The 25,054-nt window shown below is 39.8% G+C and overlaps 1 protein-coding gene across 4 annotated transcripts in view; it reads left to right on the top strand.

Annotated features, from left to right (window-relative positions):
- Window positions 1–3,559: 3,559 nt before the first annotated feature.
- FRAS1 (Fraser extracellular matrix complex subunit 1) overlaps window positions 3,560–25,054 on the top strand; it is a 480,560-nt gene continuing 459,065 nt past the window's right edge. For 3 of the 4 annotated variants that reach the window (XM_063808847.1, XM_024356095.3, XM_024356096.3), the window contains exons 1-2: window positions 4,152–4,323; window positions 12,180–12,211. In XM_063808847.1, coding sequence (XP_063664917.1) covers window positions 4,248–4,323; window positions 12,180–12,211 — 108 coding nt within the window. In that variant the 5' untranslated portion in view covers window positions 4,152–4,247. Of the gene's footprint in view, window positions 4,324–12,179; window positions 12,212–25,054 lie in introns of all 4 variants that reach the window. The other variant, XM_517202.8, reaches the window with a different exon arrangement.

Raw genomic sequence — 25,054 nt, 5'->3', positions numbered from 1 at the left:
AGTTAACTGTAGATAGATAGATGATGATAGATAGATAGATAGATAGATAGATAGATAGATAGATAGATAGTTAACTAAGGACAGTTAAGCTAGATAAGAGCATGGGTGCTAGGGTAAAGCAGTACAGTTAGTGCTCACTAAATAGATATGTCTTCCCCTATGTGTCCTATCCTCCCTTATAAGTAGGTAGGGGTCACAATACTCATTCTTGTCATTGGACTGTGACAGGAAGGGCTGAAGCCCTTAAAGTTTGCAATGCCTCTTTCATTACCCCATGCAGAAGCCATGGGTGTCATATGTTTCATGATGGCCTGACTAAAAGGAGTCACCAATTCCCAGGGGCCAAGATGTGATCAAGAAATAAACTCTTTTTGTGTTAAGATACTGTGATTTGGGAGTTTGCCTGTTATGACAGCTAGAATTTCTTGCTCTAATATGCGTTGTCAGGTACTAGCTGTCTGACTTTGGATAGATTACTTAACTCTCTGAACATCTGTTATTTCACCTGTCAATGGAAATAATAATAGCACCTATCTCACGTGGTTATTGGAGGATTACATGAGAAAGTGTACAGTGTTAGGCACAAAATATTCAATATGTGTTATCATTGTTATTATTATCATTTACAGCAGGAGTTGATAAATAAATTCCCCAAAATGGGCAGCAACAAGGACAGGGAGTTGTGAAGAGATGACAGCAGGGCTGATCCAAGGAGATATTGTGGAACATATTAACAAAAGTTGTGGAATCTGGACTTGTAACTAAAGAGGACTGAAGATATAGACCCAAATATCTCTGGCTAGTGAATTGCCAGCTTCCTATGAGGAAGCATGAAGCTGTCATTTGTGGAGGTTAACTTATAGAGATAAGCTAGTTATGATTAGGTGCATCTCCATAAACATGCTTACTAAATTTTCATCATAATGAAATATGTTAGGTTTATATAATCTCTTTTTCCAACATTTCAGTTGAAGTGAACATAGAAGGTGTTAGATATGCCTAATATTACAGAAATATTGGTTGACCCTTTGCTCTTCAAGTGATCTTAGGGCAAGGACTCAGGCTGCCTTCTCCCTTGACTAATTAGGGCAGAGGGAGGACTATGTGAGTGGGCCAGCATGTGCCCCTGTGGTGGACTGGTGGTCAAGGGGGGATGTTATATATAAATCCAATAAATACAGCATATGATTAATTCAGGGTAACTTGGTAGTGCTATTCTCCCTTTATTTATTGCTTTTCCTTTTTGAAAAGTAGCATATTTGCAATTAGCAAGTATAACAGATATCTTATTGAGACCTGTGCCATAATTGTATGATTTTTGGAGTGCAGTGATTATTTATAGGTGTAATCAGGGTGGACCATGGCCTCCAACTTCCAAGCTCAAGTGATCCTCCCGCCTCAGCCTCTGGAGTAGCTGAGACTACAGGTGCACCCCACTGCACCCAGCTTGATTTTTAAAATAAAATCAAATTGTTGATTTTTGAGAGAACAAACGGTTTAAGTTACTCCCATTCAGTAGCAGCTGCAAAATTAGGAGGGGGTTTAAGGGTGACAGTCTGGTTGTCAGAGTGTGTTGGAAGCTGAGTTTGAATTTGCACATCACTTTACACGGATTGAGAAGATGTCCTCCACCCCCCCGCCCCGCCCGACCTTTATTTTTGAGACAGAGTCTCGCTGTGTCACCCAGGCTGGAGTGCAGTGGTGAGATCTCTGCTCACTGCAACCTCTGCCTCCCGGGTTCAAGTGATTCTCGTGCCTCAGCCTTCAGAGTACCTGGGATTAAAGGCATGTGCCACCACACGTGGCTAATTTTTGTATTTTTAGTAGAAATGGGGTTTCACCATGTTGGCCAGGCTGGTCTCGAACTCCTGACGTCGTGATCTGCCTGCCTTGGCCTCCCAAAGTGCTGGGATTACAGGCGTGAGCCACCGCACAGGCCCTACTTTCTAAATAAAAAGGGAGGGGTCTTTTTTTGGGAGGAGGTTAAGGCCCGCAGCTCCCCTTGATATGGCCGCTGCTCTCAGGCACTTAATCCATTATTTCAACAAATATTTAAAGAGCACCTACTATGTGCTTCAATTACACAAAGATGATACAACCTCTGTCCCTAGAATGACCACAGCCCAACAGAGAGACTGAGGGCGAAATGTGCAAACCCTGGGTCCTCCAAATACTTAAGATTCAGAGCCAGGTTGTCAGAGGTTCTCCTTTGTTCTGGCTGAATAGTAACACTGACAGGGACCTGCCAGTTTCAACTTATTCCAGTTATTCGGAAAAGTGAATTGTTCCAAGTGGCGTCAGTGCACGTTAGAACGTGGGCCCGCGTCATGGTGTTCGTGAAGACTGGAAACAAGTGGGACCCCCGCCAGCACAGCTCATGCAACTGCTTCCCCTCCAACAGTTTCGCCCATCCCGACTCCATTGAGGGACCCGAGACGTTTCTTCTCTGGGCCAATCAGAACCCAGTCAGCATCTCTCTGATGCAACTGTTCCCTTATAAAACGATTAAACGTGGACCAGCTATTTTTATTCGGTCCTATAAAAATAGCTGCCGTCAGTCAGTCCTGGCGGGGAATCAAGGCCTCTGCTCTTCAAGTGCGCGCCCCAGTCGGCCGTGTCCTGATGTTACTTTCCCAGCCATTGGCATTTGGGGGCGCAGCTGGACCCACAGCTCCCAGACCGCGTTGTGTTCCACTGACAGAGTCTCCTAGGGAAAGGGAAAGGTGCATTTGCTCCTAGGCTCCGCCTAGGACACACACACCAAGATCTTCCCGGGCTGCTGGTAAAAGCCAGGATGCAACAGCCTTAGGGTCCCAGAGCGAGGAAGAAGGATCAATCAGGTCCCCTGGACGCGCTTAGTCCAGCAGGAGTGGCGGGCTGTGGGGGTGGGAGGTAGCCCCAGGGCCTTTGATGTGGGCACACGCTCCCCCAGCCCGCCGAATCGGTTCCTCCCCTAACAAGGGATGTGGACACGGTTCATCTGCCTTCCGGTGTGCCTGAGCAAGAACTGTGCAACCTATCTCCACCCTCTCCGTCCCCGGTATGAGCACTTCTGATTCCTCCCCAGACAAAGCCAATCTGAACTCCAGCAGAATGAATAAAGGGATCAGGTTGCTCTCCCGGCCTCCCCTCACCTCCCTCCTCGCTTCTCCCTTTCCCCACGTGACTCTCTGGAATTTCGCCAAAGCTCCGAGTCTCTGGGTCCATTTTCACACCGAGCAAAGCAGAGAGGAAGGAGGCAAGGGAGGTTAGAGGAAGGCTGAACGTGTGTCCTTTAAACGCGGGGTCCAGACCCGGCGTATTTTGGGCGTTTCCAGGCTCTCTCGCCAGAGTGGCCTTGAGTTTGGGGGTCTTTTCCAGCCTCGCTAGCTTTTTCCTCCGTGCAATTAAAATTATGGCTCTTCTTCCACTCCCGTAATCATTGCACCTCTACCCTGCAGACCTGCTCCGGGGTGTTCAGCGCGGAGGTGGGTGTTGGTGTGCAGCAAGCCGCGCCCCCGCAGCCCTCTTCACCCAGGCGAGGGGCGGGGACGAGAAAGTAGCAGCAGCGTCCCCCAGTCTTTCCTCTGAAGCTTCCGAACAGTCTGCTTCAGGGAGCGCAGCCCGAGGCGGTGTGGTGCGGTGCGGCTGCAGGGCGGGCGAGTCCCCGGAGCTGCCCTCAGCGCTGCACAAAGTTTCCAGCGAGCGGCCCCCGGCCGATGAGGTCTGCCGAGCCGGGTGGCTCAACCAAGGAGTGGGTGTGGGTGGGTCTTTCGGGGCTCCCGGCGACCCGCGGTGCCGACGCAACGCCGACGTATGGTGCCAAGCGAACTTTAAAAAGCTGCTTCGGACAAACCAGAGCCAGGATTTCCACTGTCGGGGACCCGGGAGCGGAAGGGTCTAGCCCGAGGGAAATGCTGGACGATCCCATCGGCCAGTGACCGCAACTTTCCGGCGAGATTTTGACGCGGAGAACTGTGCTCTGCCTCCTCTTATTCTCCCAAAGCTCACGTTGGCGTCCTGCCTTGCGGGGGAGCTCGGCGCGCTCTCTGCCTGAGCAGCGAGTGAATTGAACCCCAGCCCGCTCAGGCGCCTCCGGGCTGATGAGTGTCGCTCTCCGCCCGTCCATCTCTTTTTCCCGGAGGTAAAGGCCCGCGGTCCCCCACCTTCAGTGCGCCCGGGTTCCAAGCGCCGGAGCCAGCGTTTTGGCGGAGCCGCTTCTTGGATGCTGAAGGCTGGGCTCCTCCATCGTGGGTGCCGAGGCGGCGATGGGTGTCCTCAAAGTGTGGCTCGGGCTGGCCCTAGCGTTGGCGGAATTTGCAGTATTGCCTCATCATTCCGAAGGTGAGAGAGCGGTGCCGCGTGTGTGTGTGTGTGCGTGTGCGTGTGTGTGTGTATGTGTGGGTGATCGTGCAGTTTAAAAATCTCAGCAGGTTTTATGATATTTCGGTGAGGTGGAAGTTTTTCTGGGAAGGATGAGGTGGAAGTGAAACTGGAATAGGCTTTTTCTGATAAGATTCCTACTCCTGATTGTTTTGTATTCGGATTACACCCCCGAAACGGCCTCCCTCTCTGCCCTAAGTGCTTTTGGGTGGGTGGGTGGCCGATGGAGGTGACATCTCTGAAACTGATCCTTTTTCTTTCCACCACCTACCTTTCCCCGAAGGGAAAGCAACTGCATGGAGCACAGGTGAGGAGCGAACAATTGCTCTTACCTGTTTAAAAATACTTCTGTTCCTAAGAAACATACAGTCTTTCATCTTAAAGCCCCATCGCTCTCCCGCCCTCCTTACCTCAGTTAGTCTCCCCCTAAAGTCCAGTTAGGATTTTGTAACTAACTGGTTGGAGCGTGTTCTGGTCGTGGGCAGTTCAGTTGCACTGAAAGAAATCTCTCCAGTACGGAGAAGCACGAACCTGCCTGCTTCCCAGAACAAAAGTGGTTAATAAGAGTTTAGGTTCATTCTTTTACTTCACCCTCCGCCTCCTGGTTTTCCTCCGAGGCTCCAAGCTACATGTAAAACCCCGGAGCCGCAGGAGAGAAAAGGGAGCCGTGAGAGTAGTTGTCGCCATGATATCAAATGCAATCCGGGCTCAGCCAAATAAATGAGTCAATAAGTAAATCAAGAGTTTGGGGTCATGGGATGCCGGGCCTGGGGACGCGAGGCGCTGTGAGCTCCCTCCTGCTCCGAGGAGCCAGGGAAGTCGCCCCGCCAGTGCTTAGGGAGGGGGAAGGGAGCCGGCGGGCTGGGAGGAAGACGGCTTAATCCACAGCGCCTGGCTCTCGGCTTCCCCTCCCGGCTCCATTCATTATTCATCCAGCTGCGGGAAGAAGAGTTCACCTGCCCAGCCGCAAACCAGAGCCGCGGCTGGGCGGCGGCGGCGGGCGCAGGGCAGGCCGCCTTCTCCGCCCTGGTGCCTAGGAAGGGGCGCGGGGCGGCTCCCGGGAGTCGAGCTCTGGCGCAGGACTGGGGGCTGCGGGAGGCCCGGGGAGGACAAAGCTCTGCCTCGGGTCGACCTCCAGTCACTGGAGCAGCTGCCTTTTCTTTGCTGGCTTCCCGAGAGAAAGGCCTTGGGAATCCACGCACAAGGGTGGGGGACTTTCCCGTGGGTCCAGGTGCTGCCTTCTGCACTCTTCCGGGATGTGTGTCAAGTGTGTATAATCTCCGGGAAAGGCACATCTGGGGCCTGTGCAGCCTTCTCCCAACAGTGCAAGTCCTGTAGAAAGTTTATGTGCGTGTGGGCGCGTACTTTGGAAAAAAAAAAAAAAAAGCTTGTAGGGCTTGATTATAACAATAAACCAGATGAGAGAGTCACCCCAGGCCACCCAAACCTGAACTTGGTACTTAGAAAAATTAATTTCACTTGGTGGCAGTTTTTAAAATTTAGAGTCCTATCCCAGCAACGCAGGAAACGTGCTATCACTCCCGGATAGCTCACCAGGGGGCAGTTGGAATGGTGCAGCTTGTCGGAACCAAAACTCTGCAATCAACAAAAGGCATTATTATTAAGAGCCTACAGGGTGCGCTCTTTGGCAGATTGCTTGATCCAGTGGGCCAAGTTTAAGTGCGGAATCTAGACTGGGAGGTGGGGATGGGGGGATGAGAAGCACAGAAAGCTGGGGGTAGAGACGGGGGGCGGGGGCGGGGGCGGAAAGAGGGTGTGGATATTACTCCAAAGAGTCTTTGGAAACTTTGCTTCTTATTGTTTGACTTTACTGTCAGAGCATTCTATAGCCGTTTCACAAATTGGATTGATAAATTGATAGATGTCTGAGTTTCCACCCACATAATGGTGCTTATCTAATAATGAATGAATGAATGAATGAACATGGCCATTTATTGAGCAGGTATTGTTTGCCTGGCTCTTTGCTAAGCACTTTACATACTTTATCTCATTTAATTAGTTTAATTAAGTGATATCACTCCCACAGACAAAAAAAATTTGTCATCTGATGAGACCTCTGGTTTGGTCCTCTCAAGGTTTTCTTTTTCTTTAAAAAATAAGAGCATTGAGATCAAGGTTGGAAACCTCAAGGATCTTAGAAATCTCCTCAAGTTTTTATTATCAGCCTAGAGAATAATTTTTAAAAATAGAAAAGAGACATTCACATCTATACTTCTTTTGATGGGATGTACCTTGTGACACCTTTGCTGACCAGCTTATGGCAGAATTTGTCGTTTTCTTCTCAGTGCACAGAGAGAACAATTGTGGTTGGTATGGGTTTGGTCTTCCTCACTTAGCTGTGTGCTTATTGAGGGGTTAGGATGGCTCCTATTAATTCTGATATCTTCAGTTCAGCTCCTAGTATACACTAAGTGCTCAAAAAATTGGTCAGATGAACAGTATTGCCAAATTATATTATTTTGAATTAAGCTTAACTGGTGGACTGGCCTCTGATTAGCTCACTAACCCTGAATGAACCATCTAACCTCTTTGCGCTATAGTTCTGTCATTTACTAAATGAGGTCAATTACGTGATAGCTCTAAGATACTTTGGCTAATCATCAAACATAGAAGAAAAAGAGATCAGTATTTGCTGCATTATTAGTGGTCAATTGCAATTTTCTGGTTCTAAATTTTATTATTTTTATTATTTTTTTTTTGAGGCACAGTCTTGCTCTATCACCCAGGCTAGAGGGCAGTGGTGCGATCTCAGCTCATTGCTGCCTCTGCCCCCTGGCCTCAAGCGATTCTCATGTCTCACCCTCCTGAGTAGCTGGGATTACAGATGTGCGCCACCATGCCCAGCCAATTTTCACATTTTTAGTAGAGACAGAGTTTCACCATGTTGGCCAGGCTGGTCTTGAACTGCTGACCTCAAGTGAACTGCCTGCCTTGGCCTTCCAAAGTGCTAGGATTACAGGTGTGAGCCACTGTGCCTGGCCTCTAAATTTTATCAAAAGAAATATCAAAAGAAAAATAAATTTTTACAAGCAAATTATTGGCAGTGTTATTTTATATGGCCTTATATTGCTAAACTGGTAAAGTATTAATGCTATGACTTGAGAACTTAATAAAATCAAGAAGTCACAAAGAAGCTTCTAACATGGCTGCTTTCTGAATCAGAGAAACTCTACCATGGCTTTTTCTGGAGAAATATCTTGAGTTCTGTTGACATATGGAAGTCCTGTGAAGTTACAGTAGATAAGACAGTTGCCTTGGGATAGAGAAACATCATTGAATTGGAGGTTAAGAGAATTGAGCTTTAGTCTGTGTCCCATCACTCTCCATGTGATTTTAGCCATTCCCACAAACCCTGAATCCCGGGTTTTTCCTATAAATGCTATTTAACAGGTTACATTGAAGAGGCTCATTTGATAGACAATATGTTTTATTTATGGGTGAGTTAGGGTAGTTGCACTCTGGGCTGCAGAGTTGTTTCACTGAGAGACTCTATGCTTGAAACTCAATAACTCAATGTTGGGAAGAGAAGACCTTGGCTGGAAAAAAGTAACCTAATTCTTTCACTCTGCAAGCCTTTATTGAGAGGTTCTGTGTCAGGTTATGTCCAGTAGGTGGGTACAGACATCAAAACCAAAGCCAAAAAAACCTCCTGCGCTCAAGGAGTTTGCATATCTAGAAACCATTAATGTCAGTTGAATAGCAGTAGGGATGTGGGAACATTTGGTCCTTGGTGGGTTTCTCAGTATGGAAACGTTAGATGATGGTTGTAACTTTGCATCCTTTGGCTTTTGTAATTACCTGGCAATGGAAATAAAGAGGTGTTGTTGTGGACTCTTATTTTCATCAATTATATTTCCATTGCCCTCTGAAGATTGGATTCTGGGCATTACTCTCCTTATATAGTGTACATCCTTTAGTAAGGACCCAGCCATCCGTATTCACTGTTATGGACTTGGGTGGCAATGTCACCCAACTGTACTCACGCAAGTAGTCATAAAATATTCTTTAACACATGGCTCAGAGAAGGGGAGGGGACTACCACATGTCAAAGTTGGAGCCTCATGCCAAATCTTACCGTAGTTCCAAAACAGTTGGCCCACTTTCATTTTAACTACTCTATTAATTGATCTAAATCCTAGTTGACAATAATCAGGACATGAGCTGTCCTGTCAGTTCAGAAAATGATTCTGTTTTAAGTATTCCACAGTGCACACAGCCATATGCTGAATTATAACACAACATAAAGCCTGAACATTTAAATGCCAACTTGTGGCTGCTTGTTCCTGATGAGTCATGTTCTTGTGGTACCATGCTCTCCAAATCTTTTTGCATCTTAATGGTTGTATCTGCCACTATTTCTTTGAACTAATGGGTCTGACATTTTGTGGTGCTTGGATTTAACTTCTCTAATTTACTCAGTTTACCAATGGTTTCAGAATATATGCAAATTATATCTCAAAATTTCTCCAAAAATACTAGATTTTATACAGTCATCTCATAAAGGAGTATATTATAATGTGCAAAAGGGATTAAAAACAGACATTTACTTGTTTAAATTTTATGCAGTAACATTTTGTCTATGTGACCTGCAAGAAATGAGCCAGCCACACAGGAAAAGAGCAGCTCAGGTCTCAGGATCTGGGCTTCCTTCTTGACACTATAAAATTACTTCACCCTGCAAAACTTTATGCTCTTTCTCACAGGTTGTGAGGTGTTAGAACTTAAATTACCTGGCATCTCAGCTGCATTCTGTGCCTTGAAACTGGCATTGTTCATAGTTAGAGAACTACTCCTGTTGTCTCTGGTTTTTCCTCAGTTTTCCTTTGAGGGAGGCTCATTTCTTCTTCTAGATCAGCACTCTCTCACAGAATTCACCTTGAGCTGGAATTTTCTTTAAAGTTCCCTGCCATAAATATAAACATCAAATAGACCTGCAATCATTCTTGTACTCCTGAAGAAAAAAAAATAATGAGTCGAGAGATGAATTTTGTTTTCCATATTATGTGAACTGACGGATTAGTCAAAAGACCTCCACTCTGGTTTTCAACCAGAAGCTACACCCAGTACCCATGTCAACAAACCCCTCAACTTCATCTGCTGGTGGGTGTGTGAGAGAAATATGCTTCCTTTGGATGCTGCATCTGGTATTGGGTGATGATAAATGTTTGATAGAACTGGGCATCACACTGGAATGCTTATTTTCTCAAGAGAGTAGAAATGAGGTTTTGGAAGCTGTGTTAATGGAGGCTCATTCATGCAGCTGCCTTCCGGGTAGAACTGTTCTGTTTTAGGAAAGCTCTCAGAGGGCAAAGCTTATTTCTTTTGGAATTGTACAATACAGAGCAACCCAAATTGAATTAATTCCTTTTCCTAATGATATAATTTTTCAGCAGCTCTACACCATTTTGGCTTGAGTCTCCAGCAGATGCATGGCTTGCCCAGGTATAGATGTGGTGCCACACTCAGTGCTACTTTATTTTTTTCATACTGCAGTGAGTTTATCATGGCTATCTAAACTTCCAAAAATGGGTTTTGATATGCGTACTCAGATACTTCTTAAGGTGCTTGATTTCCTTTGGAGCTTTGAAAAGAAATTGACTTTGAAAGGTAATGCTGTGGAGAGCAATAAAATTATTTGAGGGTAGTCTTATTTTAAAGATTAAATTTTGTTTGTGTTTTTTCTAAAAGTTAAGTTTTGTTTAATCTAAAGTTTAAATTTTGTTAAATTGTACCTAAGTGATGATGATCTTTATTCTAAATTTTCTAAACACCAGAAATAATTAAATGTGTCCATATAAGTAATTTAGAAAGTGAATTGTGTTCATATATATTTATTTGAGATATATAGAATTATTTTAGTACACACATCACACACATACATATGTACACATATATATATTTCCTTTCTTATAACATACCATAGACTGAACTACTAAGTCTTGGAACAAGATTTCTTAAGGAAAAAGTAGTCAATTAAGAAGAATTTTCCTTCAAGGTTTTATCTCAAGTTATTCTTATTAGAACTTAAAGAATAATAATAAAAATAAATAAATAAAATAAAAAAATAGGGAGTGTCTATAAAATCATTCATTTATAGACACTCCCTATTCCTTTCTTTCATATGTATAGAAATAAATTCCTTTTTTCATATGTACGGAAATTTTAATAAATATTAATGCCATGGCTAGAAACTATTTTAAAGTAAAATAATAAGTTTGTGTAAAATATAAACTCAAAAATGACATATCTATATTAATTATCCTATGTCTGCAGAGGAAGAAATGCAAACCATTAAGAGTTGGAAATGTCATTAGGAGAAAGGCACAAGGGTATCATAAATTTATAATTTTTGCTTATACATATGCCTTATACTTAGCTAATGTGATGCATTCATATTCTGGGTGAATTATATTAAAACACCAATAAAATTGTTGTATACCAAAAAAAAAAAAAGAATATCAGGGACATAAAAATTATTTCAATAAATTTGCCCACAGAGATCTTCGATTCAAACCTAAGTGTAAATAGTCATCTCAGTTTTTTTAAAGATTGTTTTTAATTCCATTACTGGAGGAGAAGGTAGACCAATTCTTTCCTGAGAAGTTAATATTATTGGGACTTCATAAATGATCCATTAGAGGTAAGCACTGTGGTAAAATAATGTCCTTCTCTCTTTAGAAACCAACTGTGGAGCATTGTTAAGATATGCTTCACCTTGGTGTGTATATACTGTTCAAATGTGTTTTGCAGACTCAGTTTCTGAGAGAGTAGGTGATAGCACACTGCCCATCTCTTTCTAAGTTAAATCAAGACCTGTTGGGCAGCTCAAAAATTGGTTGGGAATGTGTCTATTTTTTTTTAAGTTTTCAGTTTTATAGTATATATATATATATATATATATATATATACACACACACACTAAATACTACATATGCTATTTATACTATATATTATATATATACTATATATAGTATATAGTGGGTATATATGTATATATATGTGTATATATGTGTATATACTATATATGTACTATATATGGTATATAGTATACAGTGGGTATACATGTATATATATGTATATACTATATATGTAATAGTATATATGTAATGGTATATATAGTGTATATATTCTCTATGTAGTACACACACACATATATATAATGTAGTGGGGTAAATACAACATTTCAACATCCTTAGAAAGGAACTACACAAGAATAAATTCACAAATGGAGGATGTAGGCACAAAATGCTAGGAGCTCAGAGGAGCATAATCTGGTGGGCAGAAGTTTCACAAAGGAGATGGGATCAAATTCAAAGGGCTTGACTAGACAAAGTACATCTCCTGTAGAAAATGAAAATGAGCAAAGGCATTGAGACATGTAAATGTATTACAGGATTCTAAGTTGGCCTCTTGGGTTGGACTGGAGGCTTAGTGTAAGCAAACAGTGGCAGGGAAGCCTGGATAAGTAAATGGGACTGGATTATGGAGGCTTTGCTGACTTATCACCAAGAAAAATATTTACTGTATTTATAGCATGTCGTTATAAACACATTTATCTTAAAATTCAAGTCATAAGTTTTAATGATGCTTTTCCTCATGTGTGTCCAAGGAATGTTGTTTTGGTATATGGGGTTATTTCCCCAGGGGAAGAATGCTGAAGCTTTTAAGATTTTGGAAGAAGCTCATTTTCCTGATTATGATGCATGTAGATGCAGTTTTAGCAGCAAGCTTGCTGGGGCAGTGCCTATTGGTTTATTATGCATCCCTTTTAATTCTTGTTTTGTTTTTCCCCACAGGTGCTTGTGTCTATCAGGGTTCCTTGTTGGCGGTAGGTCATTCTTTACATACTTGGTTTCTCTCATTTGAATGTAAAATGCTTGATTGAAGTTCCTGAGTGAGTGAGTTGACCCTATCATTGTAGAATATGTTTATTTTTCTTCACAGTTTGACGATTAGCCCTCATTCGGGCACAATGATGCTCAATTATTTAATACCTTTTCCAGAGTGAATTAGTTCCATTCAGATACTCAGGTATTGGAAGAGAAATTCAAACACTCAACACACAATTTACATTCTGTGGCTGTTCTTTGTGTTCTTTTAATCAGAGAGAAAATTAGATCCCATCCTTTTGTCAGATACAAACTGAAACACAATTTTTTAACTTCTGCTTGCATTTGCTTCCCACTTTGAACCCTTCTCCAAAAAAAGTATGATTATTAAATTAAGTAGAATAGGAAGGATTTCTGTTGTTACTTTGAATTATAAACTTAAGTTTTGGTGAACAGCAAAGAAATTAACATTTATTTCTGAACTCTTGCCATATAGGGTAAAATTGATTTTGAATTTAATGTCAGAATGACTTGGGGGAAAGGCTGATGTAAGTCTCATGCATTTCTTTTCATTACTAATGCACTATGGTGCATAACAGTGTGTTAAAGCCTTATTGAAAAGACTATCTACACTCCATCAACTCTAATAAATGGTGTGACAAATCATTCTTCACCATGTTTTTATTTTGGTTTAATAAATGCTATAATAAAACTGAACTGAGATGGTTGGAAAGAATTTGCTCATTTACATCACAACCTGCTATTGACATGTGTGATATCGATAAGTCACCCTGGATTATCCTTGTGGTATTGAAATAGCTGAGGAATATCTGAAGTATCTTAGAGTCTAGATAACTGTAGATATTCACCGTAATATCCTTGAATCTGCACTTTATATACTGTAGTTACTGCTCGAGAAGTTTATTTTTTAAATATTTTTCTATCAAAAATTAGGAAAAAGCCATTTTTATTGTATTTGTCATTCCATATCCTGCCCTGTTTATTCTTTAATATATTTTAGGAATCATTTGCTCTAAAATATATTATCACTTTTGGGGAGCTACAGTAGATATTTAGACAAGTCAGTTATCCATGCTAATAAAAGAGAATTATTTATTGTGTAGAGTACTTCATAACTTTTCCATATATTTTCATAAGTATTCATATGTCTGATACTTATAATAGACCAATGAAATAGGCAGGCCATGTATTATTCCATACTCTTTCCCCTTTTAATGGAAAGGATGAGAGAGAGAGATGAAGAGATTTGCTAGAGGTAATTCACCATTAGTGGTGGACCAGAACAAGACATCCTGTCTTCTTCTGTTGTTCTGCCTATATGTGAAAAAAAGTAACTTTGCTATGTGTTATTATACATTTGAATATGAAAGGATCAAGTAATTGGAGAGGTCAGTTTGATCAAGTTAAAAGGAGAAACAGCCCAGCCAACTTGAATTTATTGGATGACCTTGCTTCCCTCTGTACTGTGCCCTAGCTGATCCCAGGGCTCATGGCTGCTCAAGATTAGTGGGCTGCGCCCTCCCACACCAGCATGCTCCTCATTCCTCCAGGTGACTTCTTTGCTTACCAAGGCTCTGCTACATTTGTTTCTTTTTCTTTTTTTCTTTCTTTTATTATTATTATTATTATCATTATTATTATTATTTTGTAAGATAGGGTTTCGCTCTGTCACCCAGGCTGGAGTGCAGGGATCTTGGCTCACTGCAACCTCTGCCTCTAGGGTTCAAGTGATTCTCCTGCTTCAGCCTCCCAAGTAGATGGGACTACAGCTGCACACCACCACACCCAGCCAATTTTTTTTTTTTTTTTTGTATTTTTAGTAGAGACGGGGTTTTGGCATGTTGGCAGGCTGGTCTTGAATTCCTGATCTCAAAGTGCTGGGATTACAGGCATAAGCCACTGAGCCTGGCCTGCTACATTTGTTTCTGAACCTCTTCAAGCCTGAGATACTTGTTATTGTAGTTATGCAATTCAGTCTGAGAGACAATATATTTATTACAATAATAAAATTATTAAACAAATATTTATTGAATGACAATTAGAGACCTGCTATTCTATGCACTGGAATGCATCTGTGAACAAACAGATGAAAATGCCTGCCTTCATAGAGCTTGAATTCTAATAAGTAAAATATATAGAATGTCAGATAGGTGGGCTATGGGGAAAAATATTGTGGAGGTGGAACGGATAGAAAAGGCTCAATAGGGGATGAAGGTGGCTACTTTAGATAGGGTGATAGGGAAGGCTTCACTGAGAAGGTGACATTTGATCAAAGACATACTGAAAGAGGTAATTATAAGGAGCTAGCCTGGTGGATACCCAAGGGGAGAGAATTCCAGAGATAGGGAGCAGAAATGTAAAGTCTGAAGCAAGAGCTCCTATGAGCATTTGAGGCAGTGAATGGAGGATGGCAAGAGATAGGTCAGGGAGGATGGCAGGGGTCAGAGCATGCTGAGCCTTGTGCAGACTTTAGCTTGTCCTTTCAGGAAGGTGGATGAGGCATTGGAGGTGCCAGAGAGGAGGAATGGCAACACTGGACTTATCATCTAATTAAACTGCTGAAATGAGAGTGTGCTTGTTTCCAGGGAAACTATATTAAATACTTTAAAAAGACTCCATAGAGGTGAGTCACTAAAAAATTTCTGTCAAATTAAGTGTAGGAAAAACAGCTGTACAAGATTGAGAAAATATTTCAAAATCTAGAGAGATTCTGCATTCGGGTTTATTTGTAACCACTTTAAGTTCTCTTTCCATTTTAAGGACAATGAAACTGGAAATGGTAGATGATGCATTGTGGACTTGGTTTATTATCTACATCATTCACTGCTGCTCTCTCTCCACATGCCCTAGTGTTAAAGAAAAGCATTGTGTCTACATCAGTGAAATTGGAGAGTGAATGTATGTTCATGTATTTTGAATTGAAGAGTTCAAGAACATTACTATATGATTCTAGGATTCTCTAATTATACAACTTTTTGGGTGACAAAGGCTTCTAGTGTAAGAGGCGTCATTTTCAAGAGCTGGCTCTGAGAATAGTGATTGGTGTCCCTGTTCCAAACTTTGTAATTTTACACACATGCTCACTGTTTTAGAGGTAGAAGTGACTTGAGAAATCTCTTAGTCCAGACTGTCCATTTTATGGATGAGGAAACTGGGGCAGGGATGTTAAATTCTTTAGGTTTGTTCATCTCCCAGGTGAGTAACCAGAAGTAGGTTATTCTGGTTGAAAATGGCAAAGCCTCAGCTTCACCCAGAGTTCATAAAGCATATCAAGCAAATGAGAGCATGGATTTAGGCACTTGCTGCTAGTATTACGCTAACTCTCAGCCTGTCTTGTGAGGATTCCTCTCACTGATTCCTTTCAATCTCTTCACTCATTGCTTAGGAAGCTGCCAGATACAGTGGAACAGTCATGGCCCTGGCGGTCAGACACACCTGGTTTTGACCCTTCCTCTTCTGTTACAAACCAGCTCTGTGACATAGGGCAAGTTACATCATCTCTGGAACCTCTTATTGCCCCTGATGTGAAATGAGGACAAAGAAAGCCTCTCCTGAGGGTTGTTGCAAAGACGATAATATGGGAAAGACACCCAGGTGCAATGCATGGCATGTGCTTTTCTGCCATAACACAATTTCTCCTTAGCAACCAAGAAGAACAAGAGGAAGGGCCAGTTGTTAAGCACCTACTATATATTTAATACTCAACAAACCCAGGAAATAGTTTTTTTTTTTTTTAAATTTACTTTACAGATAAGGAAGTTGAGGCTCAGGAAGTAGTCAATTGTCCAAAGTTACATAGTAAGTCCTAGCGGAAAAGAGAGTTCAAACCTGGTTCTTATTCTTAAGTCATTTGATCAAGCATTCTATTTCTCACAACCAAGTCAGTCCACTTGTTGTCTCTGAACACAACTAGCTTACTTCACCACCTTCGGTCCCATATGCCCACCCCCTCCCTGCCACAACTGCCATGCAGTTGTCTCTGCCAGTCTCTGTCCCTGACCTCCTGCTAAAGCCAGCTGTCCCTGGCTAACCCCTTCCCATTTAACTGAGGCTGTCCTGCACTGGTGTGCACCAAATTCACTATGTGATGCAAAACATGTTTAGACAGGCATGTCATCTTAAAAAACATACAATGTACAGTGTATTATGTACTATATATGTTTATATATGTGTATATATGTATATAAGTGTATATATATATACATCTCCCCCCACTTTGTATTGTGTTGTGTTTCCCCAATTTTTGACAGCTGTTTGGACTTGCAGTGACATCCTGGGTGATTAAGTCCCAAGCATGTGTAGCCATCTCTAAATTATGGACTGATTTCAGCTCTCTCCCTTCTCTTTTCTTTAACAATCTTCTGTAACTTTCTCTTCTTTTTATTCCTAGAGTAAGAAATGACCAGAAGGGACTAAAAATAACTTGAAAAACACTGAATAATCTATTTTGGGGTGTGTTTCTTACTCCATAATACCCATGCACCCCTGGGCTCACAAGACTTTCTCTAAAGTCAGCCCTTGTGGAAGACAGCGTGACTCTGTTAAATCAGGAATCCATCAGAGGGAAACTACCTAGGTAATAGGTTTAACTGTGATGTCCAGTGTGAGGAGGAAAATTAATTTTTTATTTCAAAGTTTTCACACACCTTCTGTTCTTTTCCAACTATATCAAGTATTGAAAAAACTCTCCTTTTGCATTACCACAAGCAAACACATATCCTTTTGAAAGTTCTTCCTGGGATCGATGACTTGACTCTTCACTTCAATTTTTCTGTCTGTGAAATGGAGATGAACTATTTACTTCTCAGGACTGTTGTGAAGCTTAAAGGAGATGAACATGAAGCAACTCGTCCAGTGCTGTGACTTACAGTGCTCAATAAAGGTTGGCTGCTATTATTGTTGTTCTATAGCAGTGACGACTGGCAAGGTTGGATAAATGACTCTTCTTCCCTAGATCAAAAGTGTTAAGTGTTGGGATTTTCCTACTTGGGATACTTTTGCTGAGAAATGCTGACAAAGTGAATCACAAGGCACTAACTCTTAGCAAATTTGAAAGAATATTTTTCAAGGATAATTAAAAAATGTGGAATGTTGACTATATATAACACTGCAGGAAAATCCAGGCTTTGGAGTTTGAATCTTGGCACCACTATATACATGCTGTGTGGTCTCAGATATAATACTTTATACAGCCAGATGTCACTTTCATTATCTACTTAATTGGGATTATATTTCTCCTAGGTTTGATGTGACAGTTAACTGAGAACATACTTGTGAAAGAACCCAGAACTGTCCCTGCAAGGAACACGTACTCACATCATTCAGGTGGTAACAAGATGTCGGAGTAGAAATGAGTGAGTTATAGAGTCCAGGGTCTTGGTTCAGGTTCTGGCCCTGTAATTACTAGCTGTATAGCTTGGAGTAAGTCACTTGAATGAAATGAGGTCTCAGTTTCTAAATTAGTAAATTAAGAGAGTTAGGTTAGCTTCTCTCCAAGATTCCTTAGCACAGTATCGTGTAGTAGAGCTTTCTGTGATGATGGGAATGTTCCATAGCTGTGCTGTCCAGTGTGGTAGCTACGAGCCACATGTGGTTATTGAGTACTTGAAGTGTGGCTGACGATACTGAGGAACTGAATTTTAAATTTCATTTAATGTCAATGAATTAAAGTTTAAATTTGAGTAGCCACATATAGATAGTGGCTACTATATTGGACAGTGCAACATTAGAGTTTTAAAATTCTTAACGTACTCTAGTACTTAAAATACAGCCTCATGAATGGTTCTCACCCTGGGTGGAAGCTTACTGGAGTACTTTTAGCAGTTGTGAGAAAAGTAATACAAAGTTTGTTATAGTACCTAAGTTTGCTGTTTTTGTTTGTTTATATAATTTGAACAGTTTTGAAGTCAACACAGTTACAACACTACTCTCTCCATATTGCTAAATATGTTTTCTTTTTTGTTGTCGTGGTTTTTTTTTTTAAACCAAGCAATTGTTATGGATCAATGCTTTCTTGAATAAAAGAAAAGGAGTAAAATTACAGTTAATTGTACATATTCCATTAAAAATTTTATAAATTTTTTAACTCATGGGAGTGTTATCCATCATTTATATTAGAGCAGAAAAAGATTTGAGAACTTCTGGTCTAATCTGTAGACCTTGTATATTAGGGCTAAGGAGGTTTAAGGGAGACCATTAGAGCTCTTCAATGTTAGAGTCTTTTTAAAAATTGGTGTGCTATAGTGTTACTTTTTAAAACTTGAAACAGTTAACACACAAGAGATAGCCCTGTAGAAATGAAAATGTCTCAGAACTGCTTTGTCCTTGTATTCATCAACGTGCTCAAGAGATTTTGTGGAGAAGAGAAATGAAAATTTGGTAGCTTTCCCTATTCAGTGTTTGAAATCACCACAAACAATTAGTGAATGGTGGCTAGTGGCTGCTGTTGAAACATCTTGAACTTCTCCAGCAGTGGGGAGAATACTTGGTGTCCTGAGGATGCACTCACTGGGGAAGCAATACAATCAGCCATTCCTTAATTTCCCTAAAGGTATTGGGTAATTTCTTAATACCCTTGTATTGAATATTGTAGGATATCATCATTTTAAGTTATAGTTTAGCAAAAATTCATCATTTTTTATGCCTCTGGTCTTTATTTTAAAATACGGAGTAATATGCTTTTAAATGGGGGATGCCACTCTTTATTAAAATGTACTTATTTTGTGATAAAAACTTATTTTTTTGCAACACATCCTTACTGTGCTAGGTGTTGTCATAAATTTAGCAAGGTAATGAGCTCCTTTAACTAGAGATATTCAAGTTGAGACTAGACAAACAGAATCGGGATGAGTTAGCAGTGGCAGGCTTTTCTGATTTGGGTTCTCACCTGTGGATAGAAGGTTAGAGCTGTGTGTTTCCGCCTAAGGAAAGAAGCCCTTACAGAAGGTAAAAAAAGTCTCCTGGCACTAGAGTGTGCAGTGAAGGGTTTCTCCCCATTTAGTTCCTCAAAGGGAGTAACTTTGTACCTTTAAGTGTCAGGTAGTGAGAATTGGGCTCTAGCTGTCTCTGAGAATTTTTTTGTCCTTGCTGGGTTTTTATAAATTGTCCATCATAATTAGATGTGCTGATTTCCTATTTGGGAATTTATATGTTCTTATAATAATTGTATGAGAGGAATAATACAAGAGATTTTGTACTTTTATTGATGAATAATCCATATGTATTTTTATTCTTATTCATATTCGTGTGGTAGGAACAGATGTTTTAAGTTAACAAACACATTTCTTATGCTTTGTTTTGAATTTAGAAGATGCAGTTGAGCTTGGCAGCCATATTAATTTGCTCGAACTATGCTACGTTTTATCATATATCTCAATTTTCTGGTCACACCATACACTTCCCTCACTTTTTCTTAAGTTTGTGACATTTTCACACCAAATTGTCTTACAACTTGATATTTTTATTTATTCTATTTCTCTGTTTATAACTACAAAGTACATACATATGTTTATTTTCTATGTGATACATTTATATATGCATGTGTATATATGTATAAATCCCCATAATAGAACTCTCACTCATTTATGACACCTTATGGTATTATCATGTTATAGTTAATTACTTTTAGAAGTTCTCTGCTTACCAAGGGAAAGATAATATATAAATATCAAATGACAATTGAGTTAAGCCAGCTTATGTTTTTCTGAAATTTCAATTACAAATGTCTGAAGAAAAGTTGACTTTGAAAATTTTATGTGGATGACATTTTGCTTCTGTGACACTTAAACATAAAATTGGCACAAAATAAAACTTTAAAAAATAACTGAGCAGTTTTATGTAAAAGAGGCATATAGCTTCTGGTGTCCCAGCTAAGTTCTTTTAGCAATGATTTCTTAGGTTCCCAGAGTTTATAAGCTAAATGAAAGGAAGAAGGAGAGGGACAAGCTTTCACAGGAAGAAATGGTTTATTGTTAGTACCCAGGAGGCTCTTGAGTTTGGGTCGTGACCTGTGAGTTCTTTCCTGACAGCTCCCAAGATTGGATATTTATTAAATTTATGTCATTTCTTTCCTCCAAAGGGAAATTGAATTGGTGGGGGTGGGATCAGGGAGGGGAGGGTGTCTGCATTAGAGAGCAGATTTCATTGCTCTTTGTACCTTCCATTCTTGAAATGGTTCAGTAATAGTGAGCAGGAGGGAATTATTAACAGAAATAGACACTCATTCTTTGGTGTTCTTACTGTATTGAGTTTCCCTATAATCTAGAATAAACTTGATCTAAGAGATGAGAATTCAGGAACAGAAGAAATATGAAATTATTGGCTAAAAAGAAGCCTTTCCCTCTTATATTTGCTGTAGATATGTGTAGTAGTAGTGATCCAACTGGATTCCAAAGACATTTATTGATCAAATTCTGTGTTAGACCCTGTGATTGGATCTATGGAGAATACCAAGATTAATAAGATATTAGCTGAAACCCAGGAACACCCTGCTTAGCCAGTAGTCCCTTTTTCCCTTTTCTGTGTTGGCAGAGTCCTGATTTTGTTGCAGTTTCCCACCCTTTCCTAGTTGTGAGCGAATCAGGAAATTTATATCCCTTTGCCAGGGATTGGTTTAGGACTGAGTGTGACTTGTGGCCAATGAGATATGTGTGGAACTGCTAATATTGTTGGGTGTTTGAAAGGACCCCATAAATAGCACCTTCCTTCCCTCAGTTCTGAACAAGTTGAGAAATAAAACAAAGAATAAATACAGAAGTCAAAATATCATCCTTTTATCTTTCAACCGATAAGCTAAGTTGGAGGATATAGCTTCAGTTCTCTTAGCCAACGGGGTTGCTGGTTCTGACCTCAGAATTGGGAAGAGTTAGGCATTCACAGACAGAGACTTGCTGAGGCAGCTTTCCCATGCAGAAGGGCTGATAAGGCAAGAACTCCTGTTTCTGTTTCGTATGCTCTTGGTTGACAGGCTTGCTCCCTGGAAGAGGAAAGAAGACAGAACTGAGTTAAACATGCCTAGTTGCTCTTTTAAATTTACCAGTTAGATAAATCATGCCACCATCCTGGGGATAAGAAAGGCCTGGAGTTATGTGTTGATATCCCTGCACCTCAAGGGTGGGAAACAAGAATTCTCCATTAATAGAAGATTTTGAAGCTTAGTCTTTAAGCTTTGGGACATGAAAACATGATCTCTGGAGGTGCTGCAACCATTAGAATACCTAGCTGACACACAGAAGTTGATAGGGGAGAAAGATGGGAGACTTTGATTCCTTGAGGAGTTGGTTATTTGATCTGCTGACTTAACCAGCACAGGAACTGACCTTCCTGGGGAATTATTGTATGAGCTCAAAAGTTCCCTCATTGTTAAAGCCAATATAAATTGAATTTTATGTTACCGCAGCCAGCAGCAGTCGACCCAATACCCTATAATCAGATATTGAACTCAGTACAAAGCAGTTTGGGATAAGTGTCAGTAGGTAGAAGGGCAGCACCATGGTGAAGGGGCAGAGCTCCAGATTCTTGGATTTAAGTCTGAGCTCTTCACTACTGTGTGACTCTGGGCAAGTTACTTACCTTGTCTTTAAAATAGAGATAATAGTTGTGCCTATATTACAGAGCTGCTGCAAAGATAAATGAGTAACATGTGAAAGTACTTGGGATATAGTAAATAGATGCTCACAGTTGAGAATACTCTTATTCCAGAGGAAATCGTTTTTGATCTTGGCCTTGAAATATGGGCCAGTTTAGAATGGGGAGAGATGAGAGAAAGGCTCTTAGGATATAGGATCAGTATAAGTAAACGCATTAAGTGGCAAAGGGAGTCCAGTTTGAAGCGAGAGAAGTGATGTAACACTGAGAAGGGATTTTAAAACTCCAGATCACATAGGGCCTGGAATAAGGCATTTGAATTACATTCTGTAGGCAGTGGGGATGCTTTGAAATGGAAATCATTTGCTCTTGGATTCAGAGTCTGTCAGTACAAACTGATTAGTATATTGTTGGAGATGAGATATCGGAGCACCATCCTCTGTTGTGTTCCTTCTCCTTTTTTTCATCCATGTCCAGATGCAGTTTCTCTGTAGAGCTTTGGAGGGGGTGTGGGTGGCTCCATGTAAGTGATCATCTTCTTGAAAAAGAGAGATCAATTTGCAGACATATTCCAACAGTGAGTCAGTACTAAGTTCATTATTAGTTCAGCAAAAGTGGGTTCATGTGGCATTATATCAAGTAGAACTCCCTGTTAATAGACATTAACCCACTCCTTTGATATTGATGTTCATAATGATCCTCCCCACCATCACAAGGTGGTGATGTAATCTTTTTTCTTCCTCTTTATTCTGGTGAGCACTTCTCACAATTTGCCAAGATTAAATTATGCTCCAGTTAGTAATAGGAAAAAGTACATTTAGTTGTATTAAAATTTTTTGTTAAAATGGAAGCCTGATTATTTTGTATATACTACCCTAAGTGTTGGAAAGTATAGTTTTTCTCTCATGCGGTACAACAGAACTATATTATTGTTTGCTTCTAGGATTTTATCAGCTGTATCAATTCCTACATCTAAAATATATTTTTTAAAAGAAAGATTAAGTGTGGTCAGATACTTTAAGGAATAATAGAACTTCTTGAGAAACATGGACTGCTAGAAAAGATTCTTCATAGCCTGAGGACTTTGAGGAGAAGAGAGGAAAATTTTATAGGAATAAGATAACTCAAGTGCATAGGAAAAGGAGGGAAACTCATGTTAAATGGCTGCTTTGGTTGCCACTTTAGAGGAATCAAACTGTTGAAGAGAAATAAGTATCCTTTTATATTTCTTACTCTGTTCATTTATGATTAGGATGAAAAATTCTCAATAACACCAGTCAGGAGATTAATATAAAGTATAATAAAAGAAATACTGTGAGCATCAAGGCATGTGTATTCCTGTAAGCTGTTTTTATGCGAACTTATTAAGGTCAAGGATGCTTACTCAGTAAGAGAGACTGTATCTTTAAAACTATGAACTTGGCCTTGCATGGTGCCTCACACCTATAATGCCAGCATTTTGGAAGGATGAGGCAGGAGGATCGCTTGAGCCCAGATGTTCAAGACCAACTTGGTTAACATAGCAAGATTCCATCTCCAGGCACACAGAAACACACACACACACACACACACACACACACACACACACACACACACGTTAGCCGAGTGTGGTGGCATGTGCCTATCCTCCCAGTTACTTGGGCGGCTGAGGAGGGAGGATCGCTTGATCCCAGGAAGTCAAGGCTTCAGTGAGCCATGATCATACCACTGCACTCCAGCCTGGGTGACAGACGGAGACCCTGTCTCAAAAAACAAAACTAAAACCAAACAACTAAGAATTCAATTTTTTTTGTTTTGTAGATAAATTATCATTATTTTAAATTTTATTTGTATACATTCACAGGGTGCAAATATAATTTTAGTTGCATGGATGTATTGCATAGTAGTGAAGTCAGGGCTTTTAGTGAATTTATCACCAGAATAATGTGCATTGTACCTATTAAGTACTTTCTCATCATCCACCCGCCTCCTATCCCCACACCCTTCCGAGTGTCCATTGTCTATCATCCTACACTCTACATCCATGTGTACACATTATTTAGCTCCCACTTATAAATGAGGACGTGTGATATTTGTCTGTCTGTGTCTCAGTTGTTTCACTTATAAACAGAAAGCAATTAAAAAGGGTAAACAGTAGTGTTTTTCAAAAACCAAACCACAAAACACAGAAACACAGTATCATTCCAACTTTTGAGGAGGAAGAACTTTCTTTCTTGTTTTTTTCTAAGATAAAATGGCCATGTTGCTTTATTTATTATATTGAAAGCAATACAGCCTTGTTCTAAAAAAAAACAGCAAATATAAAAGATAGAGAGAATGGGAAGAAAACTCCATGAATCCAAGTAATTCCACAAACAAAAATAATTAATACTAAATATTAGATGAGTTTATTGCAGAACTTTTCCTATGTGTGTATTTAACAAAAATGGACACTGCAATATGCACACTGTTTGGCTAGCTATTTTTTAACTTAATACTGTATAATAGATATCTTTCTATGTCAATACACAGTTCTATACTATTATTCATTATGGATAGACTATAAATTATTTTACACATTCCTGTTTATTGGTATTCATATTAATTCGATATTTTGGTGTTGTAAGCAACACTGTGATGAATGTTCTTGCGCACTCTTCAATTATTTCCTTTGGGCACATTCCTTAGCAATGCAACTTTTGAGTCATGTGGTATACATTTTTAAAAAGCATGTTTGTCTATACATTTAATACATATTACCACATTGCCCTTTGGGGAAGTCATACCAATTTACACTGCCATTAGTTAGTATATTCTCTGACTATAAGGTAAGGATAAAACCTTGGTAAGAATAAAACCAACATTTAGTTTGAGAATGATTAATTTTTAATGGAATTAAATTTATAATTTATTATATTATTATTATATATTATTATATAATTAAATTATAATTAAAATAATGGAATTAAATTTATAATTAATTCCATTAATTATTATATATTATATATAATATATATAATATAATAATATATATAATAAAAATATAATTAATTAATATATAATTAAATATATTTAATTATAACTAAAATTAATAATTAATTTTAATGGAATTAACTTTTAATTCCATTAAAAGTTGATGGAATAGAAGATGGTATTAACAAATTTGATGATATTTAAAAATATCTAATAGTGTAAAACTAAAAAGAAAAAATAAAGTACAGGTTTTCAAAGATTTAGTGTTATAAAGAATTACATAG

Source organism: Pan troglodytes, chromosome 3 (genome assembly GCF_028858775.2).
Source record: "Pan troglodytes isolate AG18354 chromosome 3, NHGRI_mPanTro3-v2.0_pri, whole genome shotgun sequence".
Classification (NCBI taxonomy): Eukaryota; Metazoa; Chordata; class Mammalia; order Primates; family Hominidae; genus Pan; species Pan troglodytes.
The sequence above is the reverse complement of the archived record's forward strand: the minus strand, read 5'-3'. Positions and strand labels throughout refer to the sequence as shown.